The sequence below is a fragment of the Odontesthes bonariensis genome, chromosome 8, assembly GCF_027942865.1.
Source record: "Odontesthes bonariensis isolate fOdoBon6 chromosome 8, fOdoBon6.hap1, whole genome shotgun sequence".
In the NCBI taxonomy this organism is placed as follows: Eukaryota; Metazoa; Chordata; class Actinopteri; order Atheriniformes; family Atherinopsidae; genus Odontesthes; species Odontesthes bonariensis.
Window position 1 is genome coordinate 15547477 of NC_134513.1, and position 14459 is coordinate 15561935.

General features: G+C 41.3%; 1 protein-coding gene across 1 annotated transcript; it reads right to left on the bottom strand.

The window, feature by feature from the left end:
• Positions 1–338: 338 nt before the first annotated feature.
• On the bottom strand, positions 339–4997 carry echdc3 (enoyl CoA hydratase domain containing 3). The gene is made up of 6 exons (XM_075471895.1): positions 4825–4997; positions 3785–3900; positions 3611–3708; positions 3159–3359; positions 1148–1326; positions 339–917 (listed from the first exon to the last, which is right to left on the bottom strand). Exons 1-6 carry the CDS (start codon positions 4959–4961, stop codon positions 764–766), a joined length of 885 nt encoding a protein of 294 aa, XP_075328010.1. The 5' UTR covers positions 4962–4997; the 3' UTR covers positions 339–763.
• Between the last annotated feature and the right edge of the window lie 9462 nt (positions 4998–14459).

Genomic DNA, 14459 nt, shown 5'->3' on the forward strand with positions numbered 1-14459 from the left:
ACCCATTTGATAATGAATCATGATGCTTAGGAATAAATTATACACATGGAAACGGGACTTTCTGAGAGCTTTTAACTGTCCTGACGTTATGATGCAGCCGCCTGCTTTTTTTTTTTTCGAATACGAATGATATCCCATTTGTTTTCTTGTGGCCGTTTCTATTGATACTAACTGTTCCTTGTCGACTACAGTCAGGATTCCACAGTCTACGCTGCTATGTCGAAGCGAGAGGCTCAACGTCAGACCTGGAAAGACAACAAAAGTCTGTAGAAGACTAAACTGGCTTTAGTCCTTTTTTTCTCTTGTTTGAACAATAAGACCACTTGGAACCCATGAGGTGAAAATATGTTCAGCTTAAGTTCACAGTGAACTTCTCTTACATTTATTTATGAATCTTTTGATGATTTATACAGCATTCCAACCAGAAAACCCCCCACAAAAGGCTTCCATCAGATGTCCGCTTATGTGCAATTTGAAACCCTTATTCATTCAATCAAACACCTACACAGCAGCATCCTTAAGTGACGCATCCTCTTGAGTCTTCTTGTCGTTACCACACTGCAGCGTTTAGGGCACACAATGGCTCAGCTTCCCCGCTTTAGTCTGGTAAAATCTCGGAAATCTTCCAGAAAAATTAAGTCGACAATTAAAATGTCACTCTTGGCAATTTTTGCAGATTACAAATGTGCAGTTTACTGGCCGCGCAGCAGCAGAGGATTGGTGCCAATCCCACCGCACCAATGACTGGGAGTGCACCGGCCGGTCAGTCGTGGGCTTTTTCTGCTTTATGGCTCCACACCGGCTTGCGTTTCTCTAAGAAGGCCCGGATGCCCTCCTGCCCATCTCTCAGAGCCAGGTTGTCCACCATCACCTTGGAGGCGGTGGCGTATGCCGCATCTCGGCCTTGAGCCATTTGTCTTCGGGAGAAACAAAGCGGGGAAGAACATATGAAGGGAAATGTGGTATTCAATATTTCAAATGCATTCGCTAAAAGGGCCCGAATAACAAACAGAAGAACAACTTTAAAAGTTAGATTTTCCTTTAACATGATTTGTTTCTCGGAGGTGGGGTTGGGTGGCTCCTTAAACCGTTAAAGTCTGTCAGCCATTAAAAAACACTACCTTTGGAAAAGGTATAAAACTCCCACCTTTGGAAAGTGGCCTTCCCGAGAGCCACGACGGGTCGGCTGGCTTTGCACACCCGCTGGGCGATGCCTAACGTCTCCTCCTCTAATCGCTCCTCTGGCACCACCTTACTAATTAGACCGTGCAGCAGGGCGTCGTTGGCTGATATGGGATTTCCTGTGAACAGCATCTCCATGGCAACCTGGTGTCAGAGAAGAAAGGGAAGGTGTCTCAGATGAGATCTGATATTGGAGGTTTTTAGCCAATAATCATTTCAAAACATTCCATGTTCAGCTCACTATATAAGTCAATAAAATTATTTTTATACATTTTTTTTTTATTATCTATAAAAATGTTCCAAGAGCACTTGATGTCTTGAAATTTCTATTTCATCTGACCAACAGTCCAAAAACTGGGAGCTACACTGAATCAGGGGTTGCACCATCCATTCCGACATGCAAACATCCCGCCATTCCAACAAGGCTTTCCATATATGGAAATGTGCGTTACTCAACAGGTGGGTCCCTTCTTTCTGTTCATGCATTTTACATGTTTTAAGACCTGTGTACAGATGTGATACAGTCTTTAAAAGCGTAATTAAAGCCTCCCCCTCTCTCTCTGCCTGTTATTCTTCAAAGCTTGTGATGTTTGAATGATATTAAACTGATACTGAATGAAGATTTAAGGGTCAAAGCTACAGTCAGAGGGGAGGAACAGGTGGATGTGGGCTTATTTCAGATTTAAAAAATAAAGATGATGGCACTCAGGATCCATCTATAAGGGCTGTGTTGTTACTATTTCACTATAAATCTGGTGTGTGCGTGTAACAGCTGTCATGTAGGTGTGTCAGATACCGTCCTGACAATGTCATGAGTCTGTGGTAATTTTCAAAATGCACTCCAAAAGCAAATGAATGATATTCAAATAGTTTATTACACAAAAAGGTGCGACAAACACTGTTCACTTACTGATTTAAAACTAATAATAATAATACGTTTTGGGTAGCCTAATATATGAAATTGGTTTTATTTGCAGCACTGGGACGTCCACCACAAGTGAGCTGTCATTGATGTCTAATTGCATTATTAATGTTGCATGATGCCAGCATGCAAAAGACTCATCTGTGGAGAGTTCTGCTCCAGCTGGCTGCTGCAGGTCACTGACACTGTATTTCTGCTTAATCTAACATGCTTCAGACTCGCCCGATTTACATTAATACCTGTATTTTGATATTTGAGATTTCAGGGGATTTTGATCATAATTTATTAGAGTTGGTTTGCGAGGTTGTGGAGTTCCTCTAAAAAAAATAGGCTTTAATAGGCTATTAAAGGAATTGTCGGAATGGCGGGATGTTTGATAGAAAATTATGTGTCACCATTCCGACAATTGGAGGCCCATGTGGGAATGGTGGCATGTAACCCTGATTCAGTTACCAATTGCTGGTGATAACGGAACCTGGGTTACTGTGAGCTGAGAGGAAAGAAAGAGTGAAGAGAAGAAATGAGAAGCACATTTAGCCATATTTGAGATGACTGCAACTTGTTACGTTACTGGAAATGTGGTGAAAGCTTCGTGTTAATCTGCCTAAAAGCGGCCGATGGGCAAATGCAGGCGTCAAACAACAATCGGGCCAAAAAACATCAGTGGCGAGGATGATGGAACCGCTGCCGGTGACGGGAGGGCAAGTGTTGGCTGACAAGACTTTCATCTCAAAGGCAGAGAGGGAATAACCATTCTAATTTGAATACTAAATTCCAACATGAATTGAATTTGTTAGTCAGGATCTGGTTACAAACCAAGCTAAATGTAGAAAAATAAAAGCTCTCCTCTGAATGTAGTGGGTTCAAAAAGGTATCCTCAGCCTCTCCAAACAGCTGCTTTGGACTACATCAGCCCACCGAGTTTCATGAGAATCCATAACAGGATTAGTGCAGTTAAAAAAATAATAAGCAGGTTATTCTGGTTCTAGTTAAGTCCATGCAGACCCCTGAAAATTCAGCTTTTAAATCCAGTTGTCCCGTGTCCTTGCCGTACCTTCCTCGGCACCGCTCTGCCGATGGCCACCGCCGGTGTCGAGCAGAACAGGCCCACGTTGACACCCGGAGTGGCAAAGGCGGACTTCTCTGTCGCCACGGCAATGTCGCAGCTGGCTACGAGCTGGCAACCGGCCGCCGTGGCAACGCCGTTTACCATGGCGATCACTGGCACGGGTATGTCCTGTATCAGAGTCATCACCTGAAGCAGAGAGCCAGCACATTCAGAGAGAGTGTGTGTGTGTGTGTGTGTGTGTGTGTGTGTGTGAGTGAGCATCATCGACTGTGTGAGATCTAAGTTGCTGCGTTTTGTGCTGCATTCCACACAGCTAAATAAAGATAAAAGAGGAGTGGGGGAAAAAAGCCAGTCCTGTCACTTTATCAGGCCGGAATTTGGCCAAAGATTTTCAGAGTCAGGCTGGGAGAAGAAAAAAGAAAGACACGGCACCTTACCTCCGAGCAGGTTTGAAACACCTTTGTGTGATGCTCTCGGCCCTCAGCTGACGTCAGCTCCTTCAGGTCGTGTCCGGATGAAAACACCGGGCCTCTGGCTGAAACACACACACACACCAGAAGTTTGGACCAGAATCTTACTCCCTCCGTCAGATGAGTATCACAGAATCTGACCTGATATGACGATAACTCTGAGATCGTCGACGTCGGTCAGGATGTTCTCTCTGAGCGACTCCAGCATGGGCAGAGACAGAGCATTCCTCTTCTTGGGGTTGTTTAATATTATTCTCCTGGAAGAAAGGAAGAGATAAAAGTTTAGCGCAACTTTTCACGTATTTAAGCACAACCGTCACTTGAATTTGTTCTAGAAATGTTCTCTTAAAATCATGACGTCAATTTCTGTTAGTTTTTTGCAGTACCAGAATAATATCATACCCATTTTAACTTTTTAAAGCCATTTCTGGATTAATCGTGTAACCGTTGCGTTTGCGTCCGTACAGTAAATTCTATCCTCATTCCAAACTCTAGTTGAACAAAAATTTAATCCCTTTTTATTTCAACTTTGCACATCAGTAGACGGTTCAAATTTAAAAGTTAGTTTCTAAAAAAAAGCCACCAGACCAGAGGTATTTTGTCTTGTCATCCAGCAGAGGGCGCTCTAATATCAGCTTGATTTTAGAGCGCTCAAGCGGCTCAATTTCACATATTCTTCTGTAGTTTATTTTTTAGTAAGTGCATCATGTGTAAATCCAATATTAGAGTTTATGCATTTATCCCCAGTGGAGGAGCAGTGTTATTGACACTGAATAAAAAAATACTAGTGTTAGAAAACTGCACCTGAACACATCTGTGATTTAATGTCATAACTATCAGCTATCTGTCGTTTCAGTATTCATCGTGAATTTTGTCTTTGTTATCGTACTAGCTAAATAAATCATGTTGATACTTTTTTCACCACTGGTTCTCAAGCTGACGGATGACGAAGTGACATTAGAGCCAAATGTTGACGTTTTAATACAACAATGTGATTTTCACAGGAAAAACAACGCCGAATTTGTCTAAACGCCGTTTCTTATTAACTGGAGCACTGTGGTTACAACTGGAACAAGTTGTGGTCGTGAGATTCTTTATTTTCTCCAGAAATACACAGTTTCTATACGAGGGTTCTGTGTGACTGACAGCTCTGAGGCGACGGACACATTTAACGACAGCACCTGATTCCGTTGTTTTGTTGCCTCACTGTCAGCGGCTCCGGTTCGGCCTGAGAGCAGAACCGAAAAGCGGAGAGCAGTGACGTTTTCCTGCCGAGCTTCAACACGCCTGCACCTCTGAACAGCAAGCTGCGAGCCATGTTGTGGTCGCTTTCACCTTCCCACTCCCACTTCCGGGTGTGACGGCACTAATGACACGTCACACGCAGCGCAACGTCAACATTAAACCAGAAAGAAAGACATGAAGAAAGAAAGAAACGAAAAGGTGCCCATTTCTGCTTCTGTCATTAAAAAAAAAAAAAAAGATCAAATAAATAAAGATCCTTGAAATCAAGATTTTGAGACACTATCACTTTTGTTCACTCAAATTCTGAGACAATAAAATTAAGAATTTACACAAATAAAAAACATAAAGGAAAATATGTGAGAAATATATCCACTTTTGAAGTACTTTTCAGAGACAAAAAAATAATTTTGCGTTGAAATGATTAACTAAGTGTCCCGAATCTTCGAAGATATTCAGTAAAATTACTTTGATGTAATGATGACCTCTAAGTCCTATTAAAAAAGTCTATCAGAGTAGACCTGATTTTCCATAAAGTTATATAAGCAGCAGGTGTATTTAAGATCACACAACGAAATCACTCTGATTCTCAAACTTTATTATTTGCAATTAGGAAAATTCGTCCAGTCATAGATCAAGTTACATCTGTACCTCAAAATCTACGTGCTTTTATAGAGATAGGCCCATAAACGATTTTTATTTTGGATTTTAACCATTTGCCTGTGAATAATGGAAAATTAGCTTTCTACGTCACTGTAAGATGTTTGAAAAAAAAAAAAGTAGGCTACATCTGTGGCATGATAACGGTTTAAAACTAAAAAGCATTCTGACACTAAAATAAACCACCTGATATATGACTACAGGATAAATTCATCATGTTTAAAGTGCTAAAACCATAAATGTGTTAAATATCAAAACAAAACAAGCACATTCAACAGTCTCTTATTCATATAAACATAGCAATCATGCATTTTAGAATGTATTTTTTAACAAGAATATACAGTAGATTACATCACCTCTTCAAACTGTGATTAACAAGTAACGAGTAGTGTTTCTGACAGGTTTCGTCAGATGACATTGACATTCGTGGCCTCAGCTGCTACTTCTAACTAAAATGTCTTACAGGGCTATCACAACGCTTTAAGTAAAATCAATTCAAGAAAATCAGTGCTGGAACAACACTGGCCCTATGTCTCTAGTGAAAACGTTTAAGTTGGAAAGTTTCATTCTCTCATTTAATGGCTCAAACTGTGACTGAGAAGCTTTTAGTTTGGCAGGATGAGGGATCAAAGCTCTTAAAGAAATAAACTCTGCAGTTCAGCATCCAAACAGAAGAATGGAAGCAGCTCAGAAATGAGACTGAAGCTGTGGTTTGGTGGTTCAGGCAGATACAGAGCAGCTTCTGGAAGCAGAGGGAGGGGGTTCAACTCCTGTGGATGCTGCTGGCTTTTAGAAAAGGAAGGGCGGGTTGTTCAGCTCAGAGTCGGCTGGGATTTATGAAGCCGAAATGAAAAGAGAAACTTTAGGATTCGACGTTTCAGTGTGTAGTTGAAATCAAGCTTTTGTGTCAACCTTTGAGCCACAAAGAACATGGAGATTATCATGACAGCAGCAAGTACTACAAAAGTGCTCAGAAAAGTAGCTCAGGATGACGGGACACTGCCTGGGGTTGGAAGCATCACGGGTTCAATTCCCCCAAATGGACTATTAGGTTTTATTCTTTAAGCAATCTAATCATCATTTCTCTCAGGGATAGAGACCAACAATCAAAGTAAGGTTTGTGTGAAAGTGTTACAGGGCAGATAGCTCAGACTGATAAAACAGTGAGGTGGTGTTTGGGAGTTTGGGGGATCAAATCCCACAGCTGTTAAAAGCTGTAAAAGCTGCGGGGCAGATAGCATAGGCATAGAAGGTTAGAGAGGAGCATAGCACAGAATGTTAGCATAGCATAGAAGGGCAGATAGCATCGAACAGGAGTGTAGCATAGAAGTAAGTAGAGAGAGGAGAAAAAAATAGAAGAGCAGAATAGAGTAGCATAGAGAGAGGACAAGGCAGGAAAGGTGGCTGAGAGGCTGAGCAGCCCCTGAGATTCCCAAAGATAAAAGCAGGGGGTTATGAAGATTCCTACAGGTGAAAGTAGGGGTTATGGAGCAGTTTTAATATTTCTATAACCTTTTAATTACACTAACAAAAACAAAATTTAAAAAAAAACAAAATTAATAATAGCTACCTATCTTAGCCTATTCTGTCCTATCCTACCTTCGCCTATTCTATCTCTATCTTCGCATATTCTATCCCTATCTTGGCCAATTCTATCCCTCCCTATCTTCTCCTATTCTATTCTATTCTATATCTATCTCCACCTATTTTATCTCTAGCCTGGACTATTCTATATCTATCTCTAGCCTGGACTATTCTATATCTATCTCTAGCCTGGACTATTCTATATCTATCTCTAGCCTGGACTATTCTATATCTATCTCTGCCTATTCTATCTCTAGCCTGGACTATTCTATATCTATCTCTGCCTATTCTATCTCTAGCCTGGACTATTCTATATCTATCTCTGCCTATTGTATCTCTAGCCTGGACTATTCTATATCTATCTCTGCCTATTGTATCTCTAGTCTGGACTATTCTATATCTATCTCCACCGATTCTATTTTAGCCTCTCCTGTTCTTCTAAAACCTGAACCTTCACTTCTTTCCTGCTCTATTTGCTGCGCTGCTCCAGTGTCTTCTCCACGGTCAGCTCATAGTCCCCGACTGCTCCATCATGGTCTACGACAGCTGTGTTGCTCCAGGTGCTGACATCAGGACTCGAACCAGGGTCTTCTCCACGGGCAGCTTGCGGTCTCCGACAGCTCCATCACGCCACCAGTCCTCCCGGGACTTGGAAATGTTCTGGGAACGCATTTAACTCTTCATTCTCGGGGTCGGACTGTAAAAGTTGTTCAGTGTCAGAGTTTCCAAAGTTTAAAGGATTCACCTAACAGCACCTGGTGCCTTAGCAGATGTGGGCTTTGATCCCACACTCTCTCAAACACCACCTCACTGTTTTATCAGTCCGAGCTGTCTGCCCTGTAACACTTTCACACAAACCTTACTTTGATTGTTGGTCTCTATCCCTGAGAGAACTGATGATTAGATTGCTTAAAGAAGAAAACCTAGAAGCCCACAGAGCATTTGGGGGAATTGAACCCATGATGCTTCCAACCCCAGGCAGCATCCCATCATCCTGAGCTACTCTTTGTGAGCAACTTTGTTAAACTTTAAAAGTCCTGTGATCATAGTTTCCACGTTGTTGGAGGCTCAAAGTTTTCACCCAACAGCCCGAACTACACACTGAAACGTTGAATCCTAGAGTTTCTCTTTTCATTTTGGCTACATAAATCCCAGCCGACTCTGAGCTGAACAACCTGCCCTTCCTTTTCTAAAAGTCATCAGCATCCACAGGAGTTGAACCCCCTCCCTCTGCTTCCAGAAGCTGCTCTGTATCTGCCTGAACCACCAAATCACAGCTTCAGTCTCCTTTCTGAGCTGCTTACATTCTTCTGTTCGGATGCTGAACTGCAGAGTTTATTTCTTTAAGAGCTTTGATCCCTCATCCTGACAAACTAAAAGCTTCTCAGTCACAGTTTGAGTCATTAAATGAGAGAATGTAACTTTCCAACTTAAATTTTTTACTCTTTACTTTGGCCTCTGAAACCTGAAGACATTTAAACTTTTTTAAGCAGCTCTCACAGGAGTTGAACAAATGATCTCCGAGTCCCAAAGCAGTTTATTGACCCTCTGTTTGGTTGTGCTGCTTTCTTGGCACTTTTTACCTGAGACTGATGACTACAGACACGATCTTTAAGATTTCCAACATGTTTCCAGTGAAGCAGCTTTGCTCATCAAAGGTCATTGGTTTTTTCAGGTGCTTCGTGTTGGGTTGGGACTGTTCTGTCTCAATCTCTGTATCCAAATAAAGTCTCTGACTTGTTTGTTTCAAAATTTGATGACGAGAAAAATTGAGTGGAAGCTGTAAAAATGTTGAACTCAGTTCCTCTAGCTTCTCCAGCTGAGCTCTAACAGAGAGAGCTGATCTACCTGACAGCAACTTGGTCTTTCTTGAAGCTTTTGTTTCTTTTTTTCTTTAGTTTTGGCCCTCAAAATGGAACCTAGTAAAGATTTGTTTCTTAGAGCATTTCACTCTTTCTTTCATTCTTGGTGGCTTTGACAAAGTTACAGGAGGGCTCTCAGTCATAATGACTCTGCCTTTCCTTTCCTAAAATATCTGCAACTTGTGAAGATTTGAACCCGAAAACTCCGCAACACCAAGCTTCTTTCTAACATCCTGAACTAACTGGTCTGGGAGAATTTTGTTCTTTACTTTGAGACTTAAGCATGAAAATGTTTCAGTCACGAGCTTCGACAGCTGACAGCTCCAACAGCCTGAGCAAACACTCTTTCTTAAATCCTGTGTCTGTCTGCCGTTGAAATTCAGTTTAATGACACTTATTTGTTGCAAACATCAGAGAACCAAACAGAAACAACAGTGAGTTTAATACGAGTACAACATTTGAAGAGTTAATATGAGCACAAGCAGGTCTGCAGAGCAAATGTACAAAAACTAACGGGACCTGATTCATATGAAACCTCAGCAGCTCCTCTTGAGATGGACCAAACTCATCATTCCTAAATCCGTCATACGCTCAGATCCGGAAGGACAGCTCGCATTCTCCGAAGACATTTTTTAATCTGACGGTTCAGTTCATGCACAACATCTGAGCAGTATTTATTGACATTCAGTCACTCGTAAATAAAACAAGCCTACGCTGTTATCAGATCAAATAGCTTTATATTACGTCTGTTCATTTTTCTTTTTAATTTTCCCCCATTGGGGGATGAATAAAGTATTTTTCTATTCTGTTCTAATAGCGTTTTATTTTTGGAAAGAACCACCGGAAGTGTCAGTCAATGTAATATCTCCGGCTTTATCTTTTCTGTAGATACCGTTTGTGGCCACTAGAGGGCAGAAACGCGCTGCTCACTGTGGACTGCAGCTGGTTGCCTTCATCATATTAACAAAATGACTTTGTAACAGATTTCACTCCATTTCAGACACAACAGGACAACAACGCTCTCAGTAAAACATTCAAACTGACAAAGTACAACAATCTTTAGGAGAAGTTTCATCCTTAAAGGTTTTTACCAGTTACTGTGCAGGTTTGAAACTGGTCCTACTTTACATCTTTTCATTGTAGTAAGCTCTGTTCCCTCTCAGACAGAAAGCCCATGTTCTGATCTACAGTGCACAGTGAAAATGAGTACACCCCTGTTGAAAAGTAACATTTTGAACAATATTTTAATACACACACAAGTTATTCCCAAAACGTGCATAGAGTAAGTTTAATACAACATCTGTTCAGCTTACAACAGAAAAGAAAGGTCAATAATATAACTTAAATGACATATTTGTCCATTTTTGTGAAATTATGCTGGTGCAAAAGTGAGTACACCCCTATGTTAAACTCCCTGAGAATGGGCCGTGTTGGCCCGAAATGTCATGAAATGAAAAGGCATTAAAAGGGAGGTCATCGTTGTGCGTTTCATCCTTGCCTTACATTGAAATTTGACATTTTGAGTCTGCACCAGGCTAAAAGAGACGTGTGTGAGATTTGACTGAAATCCTATGGAGAGTATCATGATCTGCTTCAGTAGTCACAGTACATGTTGACAAGCATGTTTCTTTTGGTGAAATTCAGCTTCCTACTGTTGATGGCATCCATACAGCCCCAAACCATGTCACTCCCACTACTATGCTTGACTTTAAGCATGGGGCACTTTTCTTTGTACAAATCACTTTTTACCACCACACAGGCTTGACACCATCGAAAGCAAATTTGTTCATCTTGGTGTCATCAGATCACAGGACATGGTTCCAGCAATCCATATCCTTAGTTTGTTTGTCTCTGATGAGACAAATGAGACTGTATCTATCTATCTATCTATCTTCACTGAGTATGATAAGAAATGTAAGCTGTGGTAAAACTTCAGCATTCATAATCTTAACTAAATATGACAGTGTTGTTAAAATATTTATATGACTGCTCTCTTCCATCATAAAACCTCATTTGATAAAGATTTCCCACATTTCAATGTTCATATTGACTTTCAGGGTGTAGTTTCAGCGTATAGCCACCAGAGGAAAGTATAGAGACAGATGCAAAAATGTTATGAAGCTAGCAGATACGCAACTAGACATCACTTCCGGCAAGAACATAAAAATAAAAGCTTCCCAATTAATTGAAAGCGCTTTTTTTTTAATCCTATATTTATGTATATGATAACGTGCTTTTTTTAAGAAATTTACTATTTTTTGTATATAAGATATTTCCAGTTCACATATTTGATGTTGGTTGTTTTGTTTTTACTTTGAGTCTTCATTTAGAAGAAATTAATCTTGAATCTAGCTCATGTCCCACACTCCAGATACGCTCAGATCCACAAGGACAGCTCGCCTTCTCCGAAGACATTTTTTTAATCTGACAGTTCAGTTCCTGGACAACATCTGAGCAGTTACTGTTGGGTCTCTGAGAGAAACGTGATGCTGAGGCGCACTCAGCCACCCAGCAGGAGAAAATCTGTCTGTCATGAAGGTGGCATCACTAAACTGAAGAAACGGAGAACAAGGAAAAAACAAAAAACAGGGAAAAGTAGTTGAAACGTGGCCTTGTTTCGGTATAAGATGTGAATAAGCCCAGTAACAGAAGGATGTACATTGTTTACATGCATACAAAACACAAAAGGCATCCGATTCTGAGAGACTTTATTTATTCCAAATCCAAATTCCTCTCCTTTGCTGACTCGGCCTTATCCTTCTGTTCCTCAGGGTTAAGGTGCCGTGTGAGAGGCCATCAAACAGGCTTTAAACAGAGACAGTGGAAACCATTTGGGGTGACCACACACAAATGACCACAACTTCTGTATCCCCATTTAAAAAGGGCAAGTTGTCCCTGGAAAAACCGCAGGGAAGGGTGCTGGCCTTCCCTCTCAGCCCAGTCCCAGTTCCTTCTTTTGGCCCCGTCTCTCTGATCTGCAGAGGTAAGTTGCACCTTTTAGTTTAGGAATCAAGGAGTAGTGGGCATCACTGTACGCAGCATCTGTAACAGCCATTTAAACAAAAAAACACTTTAAACACCAGTTAAATGCAAACAGCTCATAATCTTAGCTTTAAAAAATGTAACAAAACACAGAGAAACGGACCAACAGTGCCTTCTTATCCATGCTCTACACGCTTTAAATCTAAAGAAAACATGAGAAAATAACTCATCTTGTTGCTATAATATGGTTTTAGGGATGTGTACTTTCTTTTTACAATGAAATCAATGTGCCTAAACACCACAACAAACCAGTCTAAAAATGTAGACTTCCACCACCAAAGTGGCCTTGAGTTGGTCCTCACCTTCCTCTGCTTCCACCTCATGATTCGCTCCTTCCTGAGTTCACCAAGCTGTCAGTTTTTATTTCATCATGTTAGCTGCTGAAGGTGATATTTTACACCCACACACTGGACCATCCATCCATCCATTTATTTATTGCTTATTATTGGGCTGAGATTTCTCCAGTTTTAGCTTCTTTTCATTGGTTCCCTGTTAAGTTCAGAATAGAATTTAAGATAGTATTCCTTGCATATAAAGCTCTTAATGACCAAGTCTTAAAGATGTCACAGTTGGATATTTTTCTAACAGAGTTCCTCTTTTTAGCAGGTATCCCTGGCCTGGTGCCCCCTTTCCTGTCCTCTCGGCCCCCAACTGCCCTGCGCTCAGGATGGAGGATCAGACTGAACAAACGTTGAGCTTAATTGTCTTTAAGTCCATAAAGTCTTGCAGATTGTTAGTTTGTGACTCGTTTTCAATAAGCTGAAAGAAACTTTGTTAGCTTATCATATATGTTGTGGTTTAGAAAGGGATTAATTTCATTATGTGAAATGGTTTTCATTTTTGCATTTAATTTGTAAGTGATAAATTAATGTTCAGGCAGCATTCAATCATTTCTTTCACGGTTGAGACCAACAATGAAAGTACGGTTTGTGTGAGAATGTTAAAGTGGTGGGCAGATAGCCCAGACTGAGAAAACACTGAGGTGGTGTTAGAGTGGGGGATCAGAGGCTCCAGCTGGGGGTGCTGTTAGGGGAATGATTTTAACTTTGGAGGCTCTGAGATATTCTTCCACTCTGCTGTTTTGTCCATCCAGAAGGCTCTCTTCATTTGAAAATTTGAAGACATACTTGAGTGGAACCAGAAAAGGATTGAACTCAGTCCATCAGGGAACCATTTTTTAATCTTCACCCCCCCCCCCACACCAAAAAAAAAGGAGGCATTTTTTACTTTAAGGTAAAAACCTCACTCTGGGACGATCAAGGGGGGAAACCAATCAGGGCGGAGACTTACGATGATGGACGTCCATAGAAGGGGGGCCCAAGGAGCACCAGACCTGAAACAAGTAAAAGTGAAGCAAACTCAAACGACGTGCAAAACACAAAAGAGGGACACCACCACACCAATCCACCACCGTAGACTCAGCACCTGAGAAAAAAAAAAAAAAAGTAGATATGTATATTAATAAAACGCTGTTAAATGGCTTAACAAAAGCTCTACAGAGTCACAAATGATAACAAGTTGACAAAACACGAATGATTAACTAAAGCCTCGTTTCCACAGTCAGTACGGTTCGGGTCAGCTTTGCGTTCCCACTGTACAAAGGGGACCCTCAGGGGGTGGGCGGACTGCGTGCCGAAGCATCTACAACAGAAAGCAACATGTAACCTTACTGCTACTATTCATAACACAACTTCAAAATAGTGTACTTTAAACTATTATTCATTTATCCACCCCCACCGCTTTCTACCTTTCAGCAAAGCATAATTTTAACACCAAAAATAACTTACTTTCTGTGATAATGGACTCCAGCAGGTCCGTAGCAGAGTCGACTCGATCCCAGCCTCTCCTCCCTTGCTAGTTGGCCTGTGGCCGTAAATAGCATCCATTATTTCGAACCACCTCCAGTGTTTTTTCGGTCCACGCCGCTCCTGCTGTTGTGGTCCTTGATCAACAGGTGTTATGCTGAGAAGTGCATGCCTGCCGAGAAATGCATCCCCCATTCGCGGGAGCATTTCAGGTCTGGATTACTACATTTATCCAATAAAGTTAGTGACAACATTGAGCTGACATTGGTGTTTGTTTCATTCATTCATTCATTCATCTTTTCATTAATCTTGACGTAACCCCCGCCTCTGGCAAATGAAAGGCAGACAGGTCAGGTGCTCTCAGACCGCCTTTATACATTTGACCTTTATCATTGTCATGCAGCGATTGGCTGTGATCTCAACCCAGCTGAAAGCCACTAGGCCCAATCACTGCCTACTGCCACAAACGCTTTATAACCAAATGTGACAGCATATGGCACAGTTCCAGGTGAGCTTGATGCTGCCATGGTTACAGAAGTTTTGACATTACTGGCTGCACGCATGCGTGACGCTATGTAGCGCTCAGCCTGCCATCAGCACGCACACTTATCAATTATTTGA